The 21,520-nt window shown below is 34.1% G+C and overlaps 1 protein-coding gene across 2 annotated transcripts in view; it reads left to right on the top strand.

The window, feature by feature from the left end:
* LOC100375624 (uncharacterized) overlaps window positions 1-19,794 on the top strand; it is a 51,643-nt gene extending 31,849 nt beyond the window's left edge. For both annotated transcript variants that reach the window (XM_085502413.1, XM_085502411.1), the window contains exons 4-5: window positions 7,549-7,674; window positions 19,434-19,794. In XM_085502413.1, the coding sequence (XP_085358539.1) occupies window positions 7,549-7,674; window positions 19,434-19,766 (459 nt within the window). In that variant the 3' untranslated portion in view covers window positions 19,767-19,794. The remainder of the gene's footprint in view (window positions 1-7,548; window positions 7,675-19,433) is intronic.
* The last annotated feature ends 1,726 nt before the right edge of the window (window positions 19,795-21,520 follow it).

Raw genomic sequence — 21,520 nt, 5'->3', positions numbered from 1 at the left:
GCTTAACATGTACCAGACATAAATTTAATACAATTGTAAGAAAAATAAAAGATAAAACTATTACCATAAATAAAATGCAATGAAAATATAAAGTTGATGACTCAGACAATTTGAATAATAAATGTAATTCCCTCCACTCTGTCATTGTTTCTAAATACTAGATTTTTTTCATAAAAATTATTTTATATTACCGAGTAATTCCAAAATACAAAACAGTAAACAATCTCAACCAGCAATTACAAACTTTTCAGTCAATCAAGAAATGTACACTGAAATAAAATAAACGTTTACTGCCTTGGAATAAAATGATGTACATAGTGAGTGATACACAGTATCCAGACAATTTAAAAAATGTATAAAAAGTACAATTACAAAAATACTGGTATGCATATTGTGTTTCTAAAAATATGCACAGAACCCTCAATTCAAATTCATTGATTTCTAATACTAGTATGAGAGAGAGTCTCCATTTTGGGTCAGAAGGTTCAATTTGTGATAAAGAAATACAAAATAAAATATTGTCAATGCAGTCTTCTGTGAGTTAAGTCATTCAGGATTTGAGTATTGGACCTGTAATAAAAAAAAGAATTTGTTTCAAATGTTTCATTAAAATATTAATTAAAATATTCCAAATACTGTAAAATATTTTATTTTCACTTGCAATTATTTTTGCTATTTTCACTGAAGGGATATTTCAAACTCACTCATCAAAAATCAGTGAAAATAATTTCCTCACAAAATACCCAAAAAGCCCTTTCAGCTAAAATGAAGTATTTTACAGTAGATAAAAAACTACCATTTACTGCATATGCACTATTAGATGTTTATTCCCAATAGAAGTGCATATAAACCCAACATTGCATTGGCTGTGTATTAAAATTTACTTTTTTTTTGCCATAGAAAAAAACTCTGTATATTTTATAAGCAAATTCATTATTTAATGGAGCAAATATGCTAAAACAGTAAAATTTGAAGGTACATATGTGTGTAATGTTTTTAAATACTACATGAATTTCATTGATTTTATTAAATGCATTCCTCTAAATTTGGCTTTCACAAATTGAATGAAAAAAATTACTAGTACAATGTAATATGAAAAAAGTGGTACTTTCTAAATGTAAAATTACTTGAATTAAATTAGCATTTAATTATAATTATAATTTCCTAAAATTAAAAGTTGTTAGAGAAATCAAAATTGGTTCAACAGGGTAAATATTAGGATATAATATTGAAATTCACTGCTGTTATGAGTGAATTTCCCCCCAGAAAAAGCCATGCACTGGGTGACTATTTACATAATTATATATGCAAATACACTCCCCCCCCCCCATCACCACATGCACACACTAATTTAATTTGACACTTTCGGATCACTGTCAAATGTCTTTTCTTCTTCAAACAAATGCTGTAACGAATTGTGAAACTGCTAAAACTAATCAAAATAATTATACTACAATTCATGGCCCGAAATACTTTTATTCTTGGCATGATAATTCCAAACTTCTTTATAATGATGCTTTACACAGCAAAGAGATTTGTAAGCTAATCAATAATTTCTCCAATGCAAACTTTGATGACACACAACAGGCAGTTGATGAAGCAGAACATTTACTCTCAAATATTTACCATGAGGCAGCTGGTAAAAGTCTTAAAAAAAACTTTATTAGAAAAAACAAAAAACATCAAAAAATTAAACCAAAATGGTACTCCAATGATCTTGGCAATCTTAAAAAAGATGTCCAGAAAATATCCAGGAAATTAAGTTCGGACCCATACAATAATGATCTGAGAAACAACTGCTATAGTCTGAAAAAGAAATACAAACAAATGGTTAAGAAAACGAAAAGAAACTATAAAAAAAATATACTAAATAAACTTGAAGAGATGGGTAATTCTTCTCCAAAGGAATATTGGAATTTGATCAAGGAGCTTAGAAATGGTCAAATTAATAATGACAGTGAAAACATTGAAGACCAAAAATGGTATGAACATTTCAGACAATTAAATGCAATAAATAATACTGATGAAAGCACTTTAAACGAAGAGATTGCTAAGCTTGAAAAGGAAATTAAACCTATTACTGAGCTAGACCAAAATATTTCACAGTTAGAAATACAAACTGCAATTAGCAACTTGAAAAATAAAAAATCTCCAGGCATTGATAATATTAGAAATGAGATGATTAAAACAGGGAGAAATGTGCTCATCAAACCTCTACAAAAAATGTTCAATCTCATCCTAACGAGTGGCCATTTCCCTAGCTCTTGGAATTTGGGCATTATCACTCCAATATTTAAAAAAGGGGAAAAATCTGATCCAGGCAACTACAGAGGTATAACTCTCTTAAACAGTCTTAGCAAGCTCTTCACAGCCGTATTGAAACAAAGGTTGACCAAACATGTAAAAAGCAATAATATCATAATTAAAGAGCAAATTGGTTTTCTTCCAAAATTCAGCACAGCGGACCATATCTTTGTTCTCAAACAGCTAATAACAAAATATCTTAATAAAGGAAACTATTTATTTGCATGTTTCATCGACTTTAAGAAGGCGTTTGATTCCATTTGGCACCTCGGTCTTTTATATAAACGTCACAAAAACAAAATCTCAGAAAAATTTCACAACATAATTAAATCTATTTATCAGAATGCCACTGGCTGTGTTAAACTAAAAGGTGGTTTGACTGCTAGCTTTCCAGTTCAAAGGGGTATCAGACAGGGAGATGGTTTAAGCCCACTCCTTTTCAATCTTTTCATTAATGATATCAAATGCCAGATAGAATCATCCAATAATGAACCCCCGTTACTTGTAAACAATCATTTGTCATGTTTGATGTATGCGGATGACCTCCTCCTCCTATCACAATCTAAAAATGGTCTGCAAAATGCAATACGCACAGTGAAAACATACTGCAAACAATGGAAACTAGATATCAATGTGTCAAAATCAAAAATTATCATTTTCAACAAGCAAGGTAAAATATTAAGTAAGTTCAGATTTCAAATCAATAGCCAAAAATTGAAAAACGTCTCATCATACTCCTACCTTGGTGTTAAAATCAATGCTACTGGTAAACTGAACAGAGCTCAAGAAGACCTTAGTCACAGAGCAATGAAGGCACTTTTTAAACTAAAACAATTACTCTATGCAGACCCAAATATTCCAATCAAAACACATCTGAAATTGTTTGATGCTATGGTCAAACCAATTTTACTCTACTGTAGTGAAATCTGGGCAAGCGATATTATTAATATGCACTCAACAGACTTGTTTAAACAATCCTTGCCTATGGAAAAATTACATCACAAAATGTGCAAGTACCTACTACAAGTAAACTGTAAAGCCACAAACTTGGCATGTTTACTTGAACTGGGAAGATATCCACTTATCATCTTAAGCATCAAACGTATGATTAACTACTGGCAGAAAATAAAACATATGGATGAAACCACTCTGATCTCTGAGGCCTACAAACTTGGCACCAATTTGGACAAAGAAAACGTCAGTAATTGGACCACAGGCATAAAAAAATTACTGAACCTTTTGGAAATTAGTGATGTTTGCGAAAAAACCAGTATTATCCCATTAGCTACAAAAAAACTAAAAAATATGTTTGAGAAACACTGCACAGAAACAATGCATAATGACAATAAAGGCACTAATCACAAAAATAAACTTCGTACCTACAGACAGCTGAAAACTGATTTTGCACTTGAAAAATACCTTGAAATTATTAAAAACCCCATCCACAGATCATCTATGACTAAACTGAGGATGAGTGCCCACATACTTCAGATTGAAGTTGGGCGATATCACAACATAGATGTCTTAAATAGAACATGCCCTGTCTGTGACTCCAATGAAATTGAAGATGAAGAACACTTCCTCTTCAATTGTAACCAGTACAAATTTGAAAGAGATGCTTTGTTTGAAAACGTAAACTTATCCGGTAATCTGAAAGCACTTCTCAATAACAAAAATTCTGAAACCGTCCAAGCAATTGCCAAGTTTATCAGCGACTGTTTCAATAAAAGAGAGAATTTCATGAAAAGCAATTTACCAGCTGCCTCAAAATAACACCAAAAAAATATTTATATAATAATATTATCACAGTATTACTATTTATTATTATAATTACTTATGTATTTTATTGTTCCTTATATCCTTATTGTATTCTAATCTAGATCCCAGAAGGGATACGATATCAATAAAGGTTGTTATTATTATTATTATTATCACAAATAACTATTTTAAAACAACAAAAGTTAAATTATGAAAATTGATCAGCAATCTTTATACATTTGTAATTGCAAATGGTTATCACAACTGTCTTTAAATTTAAAGGATAAATGGTATACTTTTGAAGTCAACAGTCAGCTAGTTAATTAATTCAGTGTTACTAATCCTTAAGTACACAGTCACAGTACCTTTTTGTGTTTGTGTTTTCTGAAGCTAAAAAACACATTAAAAACACCAAGATATACCATAATTATGTTACTCACATGTTCTGTACAAGTTTATGGTCTTCTTGATCCAAAAATTAGGTAAAATGACATCAGTTTCACCATATTACAAGGTCATTGTGACAGCATGGTCCACAGTCCCTGGCACAAATAATGTGTGACTTGTAGTGCATGATGGGTAAAACACTCAGAAGGAGGCTGATGGAAGTACACCATCTGTGGTCACAGGAAGTTCAGGCTCTGTGTTCAGTAACTTATCTCCCAATAATTTAAAAGTTATAAAATTTCTCAAAGCGCTTTAGTTATGTTTTTCTTCTAATCTGCCAATTATGAATTAAAATAAAACTGATCCCAAGAATATCAAAATCATGGTTATTTGTTCTAAAATTACTCAAATCTTTTTATGAAGTTTTAACAATTCAGTAAAAACTAGAGACTTTCTGCTTTTGTGTGATAAAAATATAGACATTTGGAAAGTTGAAAGAAAAATTAAACTAAACATGGATATTTTAAATTTTTTACAAATGATTTTTCATCAGTATTTATATTTTTTCACAATGTGCTGACTTTTAAAAGTCTATAGAAATAACGTATATCAATCTGATTTTTTTAATAATTCTTTTTAAAGTAAAATTTTATCTTAATATATTATTCATTTACTGGGAGTTTTTCGAAGATGCAAGATGGATGAAAACAAATATAAATACAATAAAAAACATGCCGTACAATAGAACTGATTGTAATGAGATTGACTAAAGTTCAATTTGAAAAAGTATGTAATATTTTTGTAGGGGAGTGATATGAATCTAGGTAACTTACTCTACATGTAGAAATATCCAGTCCTATAGGACTGGCAGTTTAAGGTCCTATAGGAATTGTATAGTTCTATAAGACTCATGATCTCACACACCAGTCCAATAGGACTGGCAGTGTAAAGTCCTATAGGAATTGTATAGTCCTATACGACTTATGATCTCATGCACCAGTCCTATAGGACTGGCAGTGTAAAGTCCTATAGGACTTATTAATTCCTATAGGAATTTACATAAAATCCTATAGGACTATACATGTCCTATAGGATTTCATGAAAAGTCCTATAGGATTTTTTAAAATCCTATAAGATTTTGAAAATCCTATAGGAAACTTTTGTAAGGGTAGTAACATACATGTATTCAGTGTATTCCACTACTGTAATGTAATTTTATTAACACTTACACATTCCCCGGAGGGATTGGCAATGGTTACAAAAGTTTAAAAAGGAATAAAAGGTTACAAAACAGAAAATAGATAATAAAAAAAACAAAAAAAACAATCTAAGCTAATACATTACAGATAATAGCTAGTATAAAATTATGATACTACGATAGATAGAAAACAAAATGCAAAACTCAAATAGTGAGAGAAGGTTGTCACTGGGGTTGCTGTCTTATTTCAAAACACTTCTTTAGGTACCTTGCTACGGGGAGTGTTAGGCCACTGTTGTTTAGCAAGGCTATGAATTGAGTCTTTAGCGGCAAATTTTTAAAGTTTTGGATTTTGGTTTTTGCTATTTCGAATAGGACATTTCTTTCGGGGGTATATCTTTTACATGACATCATGAGATGATACTCATCTTCTACTTCATTTTTATCACAAAGGTTGCATAATCTATTTAGTAACATACATGTATTCAGTGTATTCCACTGCTAGCAACATACATGTATTCAGTGTATTCCACTGCTAGCAACATACATGTATTCAGTGTATTCCACTGCTAGCAACATACATGTATTCAGTGTATTCCACTACTAGTAACATACATGTATTCAGTGTATTCCACTGCTAGCAACATACATGTATTCAGTGTATTCCACTGCTAGCAACATACATGTATTCAGTGTATTCCACTGCTAGCAACATACATGTATTCAGTGTATTCCACTACTAGCAACATACATGTATTCAGTGTATTCTACTGCTAGCAACATACATGTATTCAGTGTATTCCACTGCTAGCAACATACATGTATTCAGTGTATTCCACTGCTAGCAACATACATGTATTCAGTGTATTCTACTGCTAGCAACATACATGTATTCAGTGTATTCCACTACTAGTAACATACATGTATTCAGTGTATTCCACTACTAGTAACATACATGTGTTCAGTGTATTCCACTGCTAGCAACATACATGTATTCAGTGTATTCCACTGCTAGCAACATACATGTATTCAGTGTATTCCACTGCTAGCAACATACATGTATTCAGTGTATTCCACTGCTAGCAACATACATGTATTCAGTGTATTCCACTACTAGCAACATACATGTATTCAGTGTATTCTACTGCTAGCAACATACATGTATTCAGTGTATTCCACTACTAGTAACATACATGTATTCAGTGTATTCCACTACTAGTAACATACATGTATTCAGTGTATTCCACTACTAGTAACATACATGTATTCAGTGTATTCCACTGCTAGCAACATACATGTATTCAGTGTATTCCACTGCTAGCAACATACATGTATTCAGTGTATTCCACTGCTAGCAACATACATGTATTCAGTGTATTCCACTGCTAGCAACATACATGTATTCAGTGTATTCCACTACTAGCAACATACATGTATTCAGTGTATTCCACTACTAGCAACATACATGTATTCAGTGTATTCCACTACTAGCAACATACATGTATTCAGTGTATTCCACTACTAGCAACATACATGTATTCAGTGTATTCCACTACTAGCAACATACATGTATACAGTGTATTCCACTATTAGCAACACATGTTTTCAGTGTATTCCACTACTAGCAACACATGTATTCAGTGTATTCCACTACTAGCAACATACATGTATTCAGTGTATTCCACTACTAGCAACATACATGTATACAGTGTATTCCACTATTAGCAACACATGTATTCAGTGTATTCCACTACTAGCAACATACATGTATTCAGTGTATTCCACTACTAGCAACATACATGTATTCAGTGTATTCCACTACTAGCAACATACATGTATACAGTGTATTCCACTATTAGCAACATACATATATTCAGTGTTTGCTTTACTATTTATATTAGGTGCAACATGCTGCAGCAGAGTTTTTGAAAGCAATCAATAACCTGACAGAATCAGTCAGAAAACAGTGTGCCAGACTGAAGATTCAACAGATCACTCATGCTGAAAGGAATGCACCAAATGAAAAAGTATGTAATTTGAACAAGTTTCCATTCTGTACTAGGAGCTGCCAGAGAAGTCTTTATTGTATTGGCTACTGGTCCTCTCCCACATTTCACTATGTTTAATTTTATTCTTATCCCATTTTCAGCTCCACTGTCATTGTATAGGTGATTTTCCGTTGTCATTCGTCATTTGCACCCTGTCAATAATTTCATCTTTGACTTATCATCTTTGATTGCTTTGATATGTTATAGGTGGACCTCTATCAGATTTGTTTAGTTTTGTGATGTAAATATTTTTAGCAGACAAAGTTAATTTGGTTCATTAATTTGCCACTATATTTTGACCCAAGAATTTGACATGGAGGGGTCTGGGTATCCTGCATGACTTTGGGCACAGCACATGTTACAGGTAGACCACCAGGGTAAGTTAGGTTTGTCAAATTCCCACCTAGACAAGAGATAGATTTTTTGATTTCATGCATTTAGCATCAAATAGGACGAGCAAGATTAAAATGATCTTCCTTTCTGGTGTTTTTATGAAAAAGCATTATTTTTTCAGGGTGGCCAACTCACCTGTGTCTGAGGTTTTGTTTTCTGGTTGTGAGCTTACTCCATGATAGAAACCCAAGTCTTCTTGTCATTGTTCTTGTCATTCTTGTGGTGGTAACTCTTCAACATTCCTGTTGTGATGTTTGCATTGAATGATGGAATGATGTGAATGGCAGAACCATTCCGACATTGCCATACTCCAGTTTTGCAAACAAAAACATACTCTAGCTGCTAGAAGGGTGTGTAAATGTCACATATCATAATTGTGGTTTTTCAACTGAATATTTATCACTTGCAAGGAAGTCTTACTGCCATTGTCACAAGGAAATGGACAGTGATGAGTTAGATGTTTTTGATTCTATGAAGCCTATCAGACACCCTGGAAAGAAAACGATGAGACAAGCCCTGCACTAATTTAATTTTTACTCTACTAATTTATTTATTAACACACAACATCCCCCGGAGGGGATGAAAAGGGTTACAAATCAGATATTAGTAAAAGAAAAATAACTACATAAAAAGTAAGGGAACAAAAAAGCATTAAAAAAAGATAAATTTGAATACAAGGAATGAATTACTGGCTTAGTTTATGTAGGTGCTGCTGTCTTGTATTAAAACAGTTTTTTAAATATTGTGCTAAAGGAATTGATATTTTCTCGTCACATAGTAATGATATGAATTTATTTTCATTACTAAATTTGTCAAAATTTGGTATACATTTATTAGCTACAATGTAAAGTTTTAATGTAATTTCGTTGTAATGAGGACAATTTATGACAAAATGTTGTTCATCTTCAACATGTTGTTCATCTTTAAAATCCAATCCTGTATGCTGGCCTGTTTCAATTTTCAGACAGTGGTTGCCAAGTCTAAATTTTGTTAAGGATTTACGAAGTTCACTGTTTTTCATAATTGTTAAGTAGTTTTCTTGTTCTATTTTGGTTTTAAAAAGTTTGTAGGTTCTTAGTTTATTTTTAGAATTTGATTTTTTCCTATTGTCATTATTTATTTCATTTTTCCACTCAGTTGTAAACTCTTCTTTTAATTTCTCATCAATTGTTTTTAGTTTTGATAATGAGATAATATTTGTTTCATTTAAAAGATAAGAATGGTTTATATTTTTTAATATCAAATCAATTTTTTTTAAACCATTTACTTTCAATAATTTTATTGACATAGTATGCTTCTTGAAGTAGAGTATTTGTGGAATTTGCAATACGATTGGCATATTTTATCATTTGTTTCTTAATAAAAGAGTCAAGGGGTAATTTTCCCAATTCACTATATATTGCCATGATTGGTGTATTTTTTTACAGTACTTCTTGACTCACCCAATATCAGTATGAATCAGCAGAAATGCATTTCGCAGCCTTCTGAGTTCTGCATTGATAACTGTGCTTCCCTACATTCAAGAACAATTTGTGGACAACAGAGACTATTCAAGTACACAATGGTTGATCCAGTGTTTAAAAGTGAGTGTTTAGTATGGCCCTAAAAGCAAGGTTACTTTATCATTGTCAAGAAGGCTCTTCAGGACCACATTGCATTGCTTCTGGAATAAAGTTTCCAATCACAGTTTGTACTTGACCTTACCATGGATGAATGTATTCTCTATTAGTTTCCAATCACAGTTTGTACTTGACCTTACCATGGATGAATGTATTCTCTATTAGTTTCCAATCACAGTTTGTACTTGACCTTACCATGGATGAATTTATTCTCTATTAGTTTCCAATCACAGTTTGTACTTGACCTTACCATGGATGAATGTATTCTCTATTAGTTTCCAATCACAGTTTGTACTTGACCTTACCATGGATGAATGTATTCTCTATTAGTTTCCAATCACAGTTTGTACTTGACCTTACCATGGATGAATGTATTCTCTATTAGTTTCCAATCACAGTTTGTACTTGACCTTACCATGGATGAATGTATTCTCTATTAGTTTCCAATCACAGTTTGTACTTGACCTTACCATGGATGAATGTATTCTCTATTAGTTTCCAATCACAGTTTGTACTTGACCTTACCATGGATGAATGTATTCTCTATTAGTTTCCAATCACAGTTTGTACTTGACCTTACCATGGATGAATGTATTCTCTATTAGTTTCCAATCACAGTTTGTACTTGACCTTACCATGGATGAATGTATTCTCTATTAGTTTCCAATCACAGTTTGTACTTGACCTTACCATGGATGAATGTATTCTCTATTAGTTTCCAATCACAGTTTGTACTTGACCTTACCATGGATGAATGTATTCTCTATTAGTTTCCAATCACAGTTTGTACTTGACCTTACCATGGATGAATGTATTCTCTATTAGTTTCCAATCACAGTTTGTACTTGACCTTACCATGGATGAATGTATTCTCTATTAGTTTCCAATCACAGTTTGTACTTGACCTTACCATGGATGACTGTATTCTCTACTAGTTTCCAATCACAGTTTGTACTTGACCTTACCATGGATGAATGTATTCTCTACTAGTTTCCAATCACAGTTTGTACTTGACCTTACCATGGATGAATGTATTCTCTATTAGTTTCCAATCACAGTTTGTACTTGACCTTACCATGGATGACTGTATTCTCTATTAGTTTCCAATCACAGTTTGTACTTGACCTTACCATGGATGAATGTATTCTCTACTAGTTTCCAATCACAGTTTGTACTTGACCTTACCATGGATGAATGTATTCTCTACTAGTTTCCAATCACAGTTTGTACTTGACCTTACCATGGATGAATGTATTCTCTATTAGTTTCCAATCACAGTTTGTACTTGACCTTACCATGGATGAATGTATTCTCTACTAGTTTCCAATCACAGTTTGTACTTGACCTTACCATGGATGAATGTATTCTCTATTAGTTTCCAATCACAGTTTGTACTTGACCTTACCATGGATGAATGTATTCTCTACTAGTTTCCAATCACAGTTTGTACTTGACCTTACCATGGATGAATGTATTCTCTATTAGTTTCCAATCACAGTTTGTACTTGACCTTACCATGGATGAATGTATTCTCTATTAGTTTCCAATCACAGTTTGTACTTGACCTTACCATGGATGAATGTATTCTCTATTAGTTTCCAATCACAGTTTGTACTTGACCTTACCATGGATGAATGTATTCTCTATTAGTTTCCAATCACAGTTTGTACTTGACCTTACCATGGATGAATTTATTCTCTACTAGTTTCCAATCACAGTTTGTACTTGACCTTACCATGGATGAATGTATTCTCTACTAGTTTCCAATCACAGTTTGTACTTGACCTTACCATGGATGAATGTATTCTCTACTAGTTTCCAATCACAGTTTGTACTTGACCTTACCATGGATGAATGTATTCTCTATTAGTTTCCAATCACAGTTTGTACTTGACCTTACCATGGATGAATGTATTCTCTATTAGTTTCCAATCACAGTTTGTACTTGACCTTACCATGGATGAATGTATTCTCTATTAGTTTCCAATCACAGTTTGTACTTGACCTTACCATGGATGAATGTATTCTCTATTAGTTCTTGTTTGGTAGCTAAACAAAATCATACACATCCTCTACACAACTCCTTGATGTGGTTTCCCTGCAGTCATTTGTAAGACATTACATAACTAGAAATGCACACAAAAAACAAATTAACAATGTACAGATTTGTTGGTTTCAGTCATTGCTATCAAGCTTGACAGAAAACTTCTACCTAAACAGAATCAGATGCATGACACATAGTTTGGATCAACACCAACTCAACAATCAAGGCAGCACAAAGTCACAGTTTTGATTTTCTCTTGTGACTTTGCATACCTTGCAGTTAAACTTGAACATGGGATGCCCTGTCCCTCAGTTAAGAAAATCTTGATTTATATTTTATTTATTATTTATTATTATTTTATTTCCATTTCTCTAAAGAAATATACCCCACTAACCTGGGGGAACAGGTTACAATGCGAAAGTTACAGGCGTGACTTTAATCGCCTCAATAAAATAAGGTATTATATATATATACACATACACACACATATACAACTCATCTATTGGAGAACTCACACTAACAAATTATATCTAATCTGAAAAGCTGTGTATACAAATCTTACAAGAATTTGGATGATTTCATGGTTATCCTGAGAAAAAATATAAATTATGTAAGTTTACGGATAGGCGAAAGGAACTCGAATTGTGGTTCAATGCGGTTAATTTTATCAAAAAGCGGTTTTCGAATATGGTTATATGCTGGACAAACTACCAGAAAATGAGTTTCATCTTCAACAGCATCTATACATATTTGGCAGGTTCTATTTTCCACTGGAGTTCCATAATATCTACCGGTCTCAATGTGTAACTTATGATTAGAGCACCGGAGTTTAGTTAAAGCTTGTCTGTACAGGGGAACACGAACGATATCCAAATAATTCTCGTAAAAATTATTTGTTTTAAATTGGCGAAACGTGTGTAACTTATTTCTACTGTTTGGGGATATACGAACATCGTTAAATAAAGCATCTTTCCAACTTTTGAAATAAAAATCTCTCTTTCTTTCCAATTAACAACGTTGTTTCATCGATAATTTGGGAGATAAACCTATTCTCCCAAACAGTATGCATATTGTGTTTAATTAATAATTTCTTAATAGCTAAAGCAAAACATGGTTTTCCTATCTGTGCCATTTTTTCAGACTCTCTGTAGGCTTTGTAAACGAGTCGATTAGATGACATTTTCAGAATACGTTTCCAAAATTTAATACGGATTAGATTTCTGCCAATACTAAGTGGATATCGTCCGAGTTCACCCATAACTGCACTGTTGGTTGTATTTTGCCCCACACCTAATATATATTTACACCACTTTAACTGAACATTTTCAATTGGTTTACAATACCGATTTCCTATAACTGCCGCTCCATAGTTTAAAATTGGTTTAATTTTTGAATCAAATATTTTTTGAAGTAATTTTGGTGAAATCTCGTTACCAATTCCTTTCCTGACCGCGTACGCTGCCTTTGAAGCTTTTCCGGCTAAAATTGCACATGCCAACTTAAATGAACCATTTTCAGCAAAGACAACGCCTAGATATGTATAATTTACAACAATATCAATTTGATTTCCAAATAATTTAAAATCCAAGTTATCGTCATCACAGTCAACAATATCCTTATTGAAAATAATAATTTCAGTTTTAGTGGTGTTTACAAACATTTTCCACGTATAACAATAAAATTGGAATCTGGCAAGTAACAACTGTAAACCCGAAGCACTATCAGATACAATAGTGGTGTCGTCGGCATACATAAGACATGTTAGTGGATAATCATCCAATTCAACCCCATTAAATGGTGCTTTATTCAAAGCCATTAAATGGTGCTTTATTCAAAGCCATTAAATGGTGCTTTATTCAACCCCATTAAATGGTGCTTTATTCAAAGCCATTAAATGGTGCTTTATTCAAAGCCATTTCTAAATCGTTCAGAAAAAATGATAAGATCTTGATTACTATTTCTAAAGCCATCAAACCCGGGTTGTTTTTTCATTTTTAATTTCTTTATTGCAGCTGTCACTTCCTCCGTACTAATCTCCATATCAAGTTGTACAGTATTAATATAATCTTGTCGTGTATTATCATGAGTGGGAATTTCAGAGCCCACTGTCTCGGACACTGGCACTTTACTCAAACGCTCAAAATAATTAAACCAATCTGTGTTCGAAATATTTGGGTTTGTCCCATTTTCTGACTGGGTAAGCCTACGAAATTTACCCCAAAATGAATAATCTTTTGAAAAACAACTTGATTCCAAATCAGTAATTTGTTTTTTCCGGTATTCCCGCTTCTTCCGTTTCAGCATTTTCTTATAAACACGTTTTGTATTCGCCAAACTACAGTATACCGTTCAATTTGTTGGATCCCTATTTATTTGTTTATAAAGTTCGTTGACCTCGCTTCTCATTTCCTTGCACTCAATGTCAAACCAAGGTTTCTTTATATTTATTTTTCCCCCACGCCTTTTTCTAAAACGTTTTTTCTCTATCATTGCAGTTTTCAAAACTTTGTGTAAGATATTCTTGATATCACACAGTGCCAATTCAACCCCATTTTTGTCAATATTATAATTATTTTTTTTTTTAATTCATTAATCTCAGCCGTTATTGCTGGTGTATTATATGTTTCGATAAAATCTGCCCGACTATCACCCCTCAAGTCGTACATTATCGCCGTATGGCTTTCAGCATCGAACACGTTTCTATCCTAATACTTATTTCCGATTTCCTGTTCAGAAAATTCACAAAATACCACCATTAATATTAAAGGTGAATGGTCAGAATGCCGTGTGATATCACCGACCTTAAAGTCTTTCAAAAAATCACCTGTTAACATTGAATCAGAAACCATCACGTAATCAACTGTACTGACACCTAATGCTATGCCATTACGTATTTGGAAACATGTGTATTTCCCCGGTATGTCTGTACCAAATCTTCCATTCAAAATTCTCATTCTTGTACTAATACACATATTTACCAATAATTCACCATATTTATTAATTACTTTGTCACTATTGTGACGCAATTCAATTGGGTCATCAGTGACGTAATCGTCCGGCAATGGTAAATGATTTGTTCCATCTAATTTAACATAATCACACATGTTTCCAGTCCTGGCATTCATGTCCCCACAAATGATTACGTCACCCTGATCATTGTATTTACATAGTTGTTGTTCAATTGAGCCAAATGGTGTAATATTGTCATTCCTAAGTACGTTACCTGTTGAGTTTTCAGGTACGATGTAGGTGAAGCAAATAAACAAATCTCTAGTTCTCCTGCTTTTTTGTGCCGAAATTCTAAACCAAATTAAATCATCGTTACTTTCCACTAATTCCATTAGATTTGCAAACTCTAATCAAATCAAAATGAGAAAACCTCCCACTTCCCTCCTAGCCCTTTTGTGTTTCCTACTCCTATGAAAAGTGTAGGTCACGTACCCATTTATATCGACCTGCTTTTCTCTAGGTAGCCAAGTTTCACTTAAACATAAACAATCATATGCAGCTATACAACTTAAAAACTCGTCATCCTGAGTTTTATCACCTAGCCCATGTACATTCCAATACCCGATTCGTAATTCAAAATTGTTATGTACGTACGTACGAGTCCCCCTTACGTTCTAGTCATCGTTCTTCTCAGTTTCTTTATTCCTTCCATTTTGTACTTTGTTATAAATATTACCATCGATATACAATTTGTCGGCGACGAGAAATGCTTTTTTATTATCACGACGGGCTTGTTTAAGCGATGGCATCAATTCACGTCGTTTTTGTAAAACTCCCTGGCTGTAGTCTTCTCTTACCGAATACGCAGTATCCTTCAGATTTCCCGCTGATTTTCTAACTTTCTCGCGATCTTTATATCTAACAAATCGTGCAATTATTCCTCTTGGTCTATCACTACTGCGTTGGCCATGTAGCCGATGAACCCGTTGAAATTCAATTGCCATGGCGTCTGGCTCAGGTATTTTTAGCTCGTCACGTATAAATTTCCTTAGTACCATTTCTGTATCCTCACCTGGTTGCTCACCTATTCCATAAAATCGTAAGTTTTCACGTCTAATATAGTTATCAAGTTCGTCATTACGATAATTGACCTTTCTTAACTCATGTGTTGTTTCGTCGAGTTTCTTTTGTAACACCTGGATATCGTTCTGACTAAATTCCAACGAAGGCACCACGTCATCAATTCGTTTGCCAAGTTTTCCTAAATCGTTGGCAATACGTTTTACCTCAATTTCTATATTATCCAGTTTATCCAGTTTGTCCAGTTTAGACAATATTGTATCCAATTTAGGTTCATGTTGAGTTCTATCAGTTGCTTCAGTCTGAGTAGTTACGTAATTTATATGCTTTTCCTTCATTACCAATGATGTTGTCTATAATTGTTTCTATCAATCAGATGGACAGCAGAGTTCTGGTCGAGTCAAGAGTAAACTTTCCTTTTATGATAAAGCACAATCTCTTCAGAATAGCGTAATTTAGTTATGCTAATACAATCATAGTAGAGTATCTAACTGAGCATATGCATCTATTGATTTGTTTTACTATGCAGCTAATTAAGATAATAAAGCTCTTTCTACTGCTAGTAGCTTGAGCCTGTGTAGGTATAATGCAGAGGGCGATTCCATTAAATCACTTCCAAGAATTGCCATGCCTACTTAGTTATCTTGCTTTCCCCATCTATATCACACATTTGATTTTGGCTGCCGAATCAAAGAAGAAGTAGACCACAGTCTTGTGGCCCGGCCTGTATACATGCTTTAGCCCTATCACAAATGTATGCAGATGTTCCGGTACACCCAGTCTCCAATATTCATTTGCCACTCCAGGAAGTTGCACCACGCTATTTTTATGAATCCTGGAGATGTTCAGTTTTGCCTTTTCAAGTGCTGCCACCTGCCTCGCCATTGTCAACTATGTTTTTGAGTTTGTTTATTGATAGTGTCATTTATCATTGAGCAACCATTGTAAATATTTTCTATTGTTACTGATAAAATTTATATCCAAATTATGATTAAGCCGATAATTGAGATGTCACTGTATATCTTGTTCTATTATCAGGCATTTTTTGTAAGATGTACAAGTCATCATCTATCTGATGCCAGGCAAGATATTTATAAGTTATTCAGTTTGGTTAGAAGCTTTATTTAGTTGTTTTAAATTTTTAATATGCCGACTTTATGTGTTGCATTTGCCTTGTGTGACCAGATCCAGGACTAGTGTTATCCTGGAAGATTTGCTCATATTCAACTATAAAGTCAATAAATTATCATTAGTGATAGTGACTAGCAAGTGATGATATAAACTATATGAAGGAAGTATGTTCCTTGTTTTTATTAGTCACTGCCAGTCACTTATACACCTCTAGGGATGTCTATGCACCTCACTGTTGTCTTGTCTGAGCATAAATTTCACTCCAAATCCATTGGTATCATTGGTTTTTTTCCTAACATGCATTGTGCATATTTGACTATGAAGTGTATATATGTAGGTTAAGAAACAGAGGTAAAATGCTTTAAAAATTGAGCCATTACTAAGCTTGTTACTATAGCAACCCAGAAATTATCTGACAACCTTGATATAGGCGAATACATAAGCCATAGTCAGAAAGGTAAAGAAGGCACATCAGTGAAATTGGCCCTTACGTAATCCCCAAGACAAACATTGGTATGACATATGCACTATATCTAAGCTTTTAGATGGTACATGCATATAGGTTGTTATAGTAGCGTGCTTAGTAACATTTATAGAATGTCTGAATTACAGAGCAATGTTTTTTCCCTGACTGACAGTGACTATTATCATATTTGAAAGAGAAACTATATTTCATCACCTCCACATATCCAGATCATCATTTCATCACCTTCACATACCCAAATCTTCATGACATCACCTCCACATACCCAAATCTTCATGACATCACCTTCACATACCCAAATCATCATGACATCACCTCCACATACCCAAATCATCAGGACATAACCATCACATACCCAAATCACCATTTCATCACCTCCACATACCCAAATCATTTGGACATCACCTTCACATACCCAAATCACCATGACATCACCTCCACATACCCAAATCATCATGACATCACCTCCACATACCCAAATCATCATGACATCACCTCCACATACCCAAATCATCATGACATCACCTCCACATACCCAAATCATCATGACATCACCTCCACATACCCAAATCATCAGTACATCACCTCCACATACCCAAATCATCAGGACATCACTTTCACATACCCAAATCATCAGGACATCACCTTCACATATCCAAATCATCATGACATCACCTCCACATACCCAAATCATCATGACATCACCTCCACATACCCAAATCATCACGACATCACCTCCACATACCCAAATCATCACGACATTACCTCCACATACCCAAATCACCATTTCATCACCTCCACATACCCAAATCATTTGGACATCACCTTCACATACCCAAATCACCATGAAATCACCTCCACATACCCAAATCATGACATCACCTCCACATACCCAAATCATCAGGACATCACCTTCACATACCCAAATCATCATTTCATCACCTCCACATACCCAAATCATCATGACATCACCTTCACATACCCAAATCATCATGACATCACCTCCACATACCCAGATCACCATGACATCACCTCAACATACCCAAATCACCATGACATCACCTTCTCATACCCAAATCACCATGACATCACCTTCAGATACCAAAATCATCAGGACATCACCTTCACATACCCAAATCATCAGGACATCACCTCCACATACCCAAATCATGACATCACCTCCACATACCCAAATCATCATGACATCACCTCCACATACCCAAATCATCATGACATCACCTCCACATGCCCAAATCATCATGACATCACCTCCACATACCCAAATCATCAGGACATCACCTCCACATACCAAAATCACCATGACATCACCTTCACATACCCAAATCATCGTGACATCACCTTCACATACCCAAATCATCATGACATCACCTCCACATACCCAAATCATCATGACATCACCTCCACATCCCCAAATCATCATGACATCACCTCCACATACCCAAATCATCATGACATCACCTCCACATACCCAAATCATCACGACATCACCTCCACATACCCAAATCATGACATAACCTCCACATACCCAAATCATCATGACATCACCTTCACATACCCAAATCACCATTTCATCACCTTCACATACCCAAATCATCATGACATCACCTCCACATACCCAAATCATCATGACATCACTTTCACATACCCAAATCACCATGACATCACCTCCACATACCCAAATCATTTGGACATAACCTCCACATACCCAAATCATCATGACATCACCTCCACATACCCAAATCATCATGACATCACCTCCACATACCCCAATCATCATTTCATCGACTCCAAATTCCCCAGTCATCATTTCATCACCTCCAAACACCTCAATCATAATTTCATCATCTAATAACCAATCACCATTTCACCCCCATATACCACAATCATCATGTCATCACCCCACACGACCCAAATCGTTTCATCACCTCCATATGTATTTTAGTCAGCAGCTTCTAGGATTTTAGCTTTGACCTTCGTATATTATATATTGAGATACTGTTGTTGTTATTTTTGTCAGGTTTTACGATTTTCTGGTACATGGGATACAGATCAACGCTTTGCATCATTTGAAGATCATGCTTTAGTTGATGTCCATGAAGTTGCCATTGATTACCAAATCACCATGGAAACAGTTCCAGGGCATGGACTATTTGAAGGAGCGGTTAGAGTATTTAGCAATAAAGATAAAAAAGATCAGTGCATTGTGGATAAAGAAATAAGCAGGATAAATCTCTATGGTGACCAGTCTAAATGCATTGCTCAACAATATCCTTATCTAACTAAGTATTGTTACTGTAGAGGTTATCACTTGGAAGAACGTCCTGGAAAAATGAATGTAAATATTGATTAAAGCATTGTTTATGAAACAATTACCAAAACATGCATCTTCTTATCAATCTACTTATTTTGTAAAAGTTTTTTTCTCTTGTAATGTATGTGGCTAAAACAATGTATTCTATATATTTAAACAATAATGAACAACTTGGCAACCCATAATGGGTGAAAGCTCACTTTATGTGACAAATGTGTGCAAGGCACGAGTCAAGTACATATACACAAAGCACAAAGTGTACTTAAGTTCATTATGGGTTGGCAGGGAGTTTATTATTTTGTAGCATTGTCAATATTAGTGGATTTGCTGCCATTAAAAGGCTTCAGAAAAAATCCACATGAAGCAAAACAGTTTCACATTCACTGGCCCCTAAGTAAGAAAGAAACTAATAATAATTCATCAAATATTGTTGTATTTTAAATCATTTACAGTGCGAGTAGATGAATGACTGATGTGTGGTGTGCAGTGACACTGTAGTGGTCACCCCAGCTAATGGCACATTGGTACGCTGCCTCGTGCCTGACGCAGCATCACAATTCGTTATACTGGTGTGTGTCTCCTAGATGGTCTCTGTGGATCAACTCTCTGCAATAATGCATTGTGGTGCATACCCTGGGTACATGTATGTAGTCATACTATTACCTATGGCACGCCAAAACTGTCTTATGTGGATATATATCATTATACACTGCATACTCGTTATTATACAGTGGATAGTCTATATTATACACTGCATACTCGTTATTATATACTGCATACTCGTTATTATACACTGCATACTCGTTATTATACACTGCATACTCGTTATTATACAGTGTATAGTCTATATTATACGTTGCTTACTTGTTAATATACAGTGCATACTCGTTGTTATACACTGCATACTCGTTATTATACAGTGCTTACTCGTTATTATACACTGCATACTCGTTATTATACGGTTCATACTCGTTATTATACACTGCATACTCGTTATTATACAGTGTATACTCGTTATTATACACTGCATACTCGTTATTATACACTGCATACTCGTTATTATACAGTGTATAGTCTATATTATACGGTGCTTACTCGTTATTATACATTGCATACTCGTTATTATACAGTGCATACACGTTATTATACAGTGCATATTCGTTATTATACACTGTATACTCGTTATTATACACTGTATACTCGTTGTTATACATTGCATACTCGTTATTACAAACTGCAAACTCGTTATTATACGGTTCATACTCGTTATTATACACAGCATACTCGTTATTATACGGTTCATACTCGTTATTATACACTGCATACTCGTTATTATACACTGCATACTCGTTATTATACAGTGTATAGTCTATATTATACGGTGCTTACTCGTTATTATACATTGCATACTCGTTATTATACAGTGCATACACGTTATTATACAGTGCATATTCGTTATTATACACTGTATACTCGTTATTATACACTGTATACTCGTTGTTATACATTGCATACTCGTTATTATACAGTGTATAGTCTATATTATACGGTGCTTACTCGTTATTATACATTGCATACTCGTTATTATACAGTGCATACACGTTATTATACAGTGCATATTCGTTATTATACACTGTATACTCGTTATTATACACTGTATACTCGTTGTTATACATTGCATACTCGTTATTACAAACTGCAAACTCGTTATTATACGGTTCATACTCGTTATTATACACAGCATACTCGTTATTATACGGTTCATACTCGTTATTATACACAGCATACTCGTT

This window comes from Saccoglossus kowalevskii, chromosome 1, assembly GCF_978046115.1.
Source record: "Saccoglossus kowalevskii chromosome 1, keSacKowa6.1, whole genome shotgun sequence".
Lineage (NCBI taxonomy): Eukaryota > Metazoa > Hemichordata > Enteropneusta > Harrimaniidae > Saccoglossus > Saccoglossus kowalevskii.
Note: the sequence above shows the minus strand (reverse complement) of the source record. Positions and strands in the feature narration are given on the sequence as shown.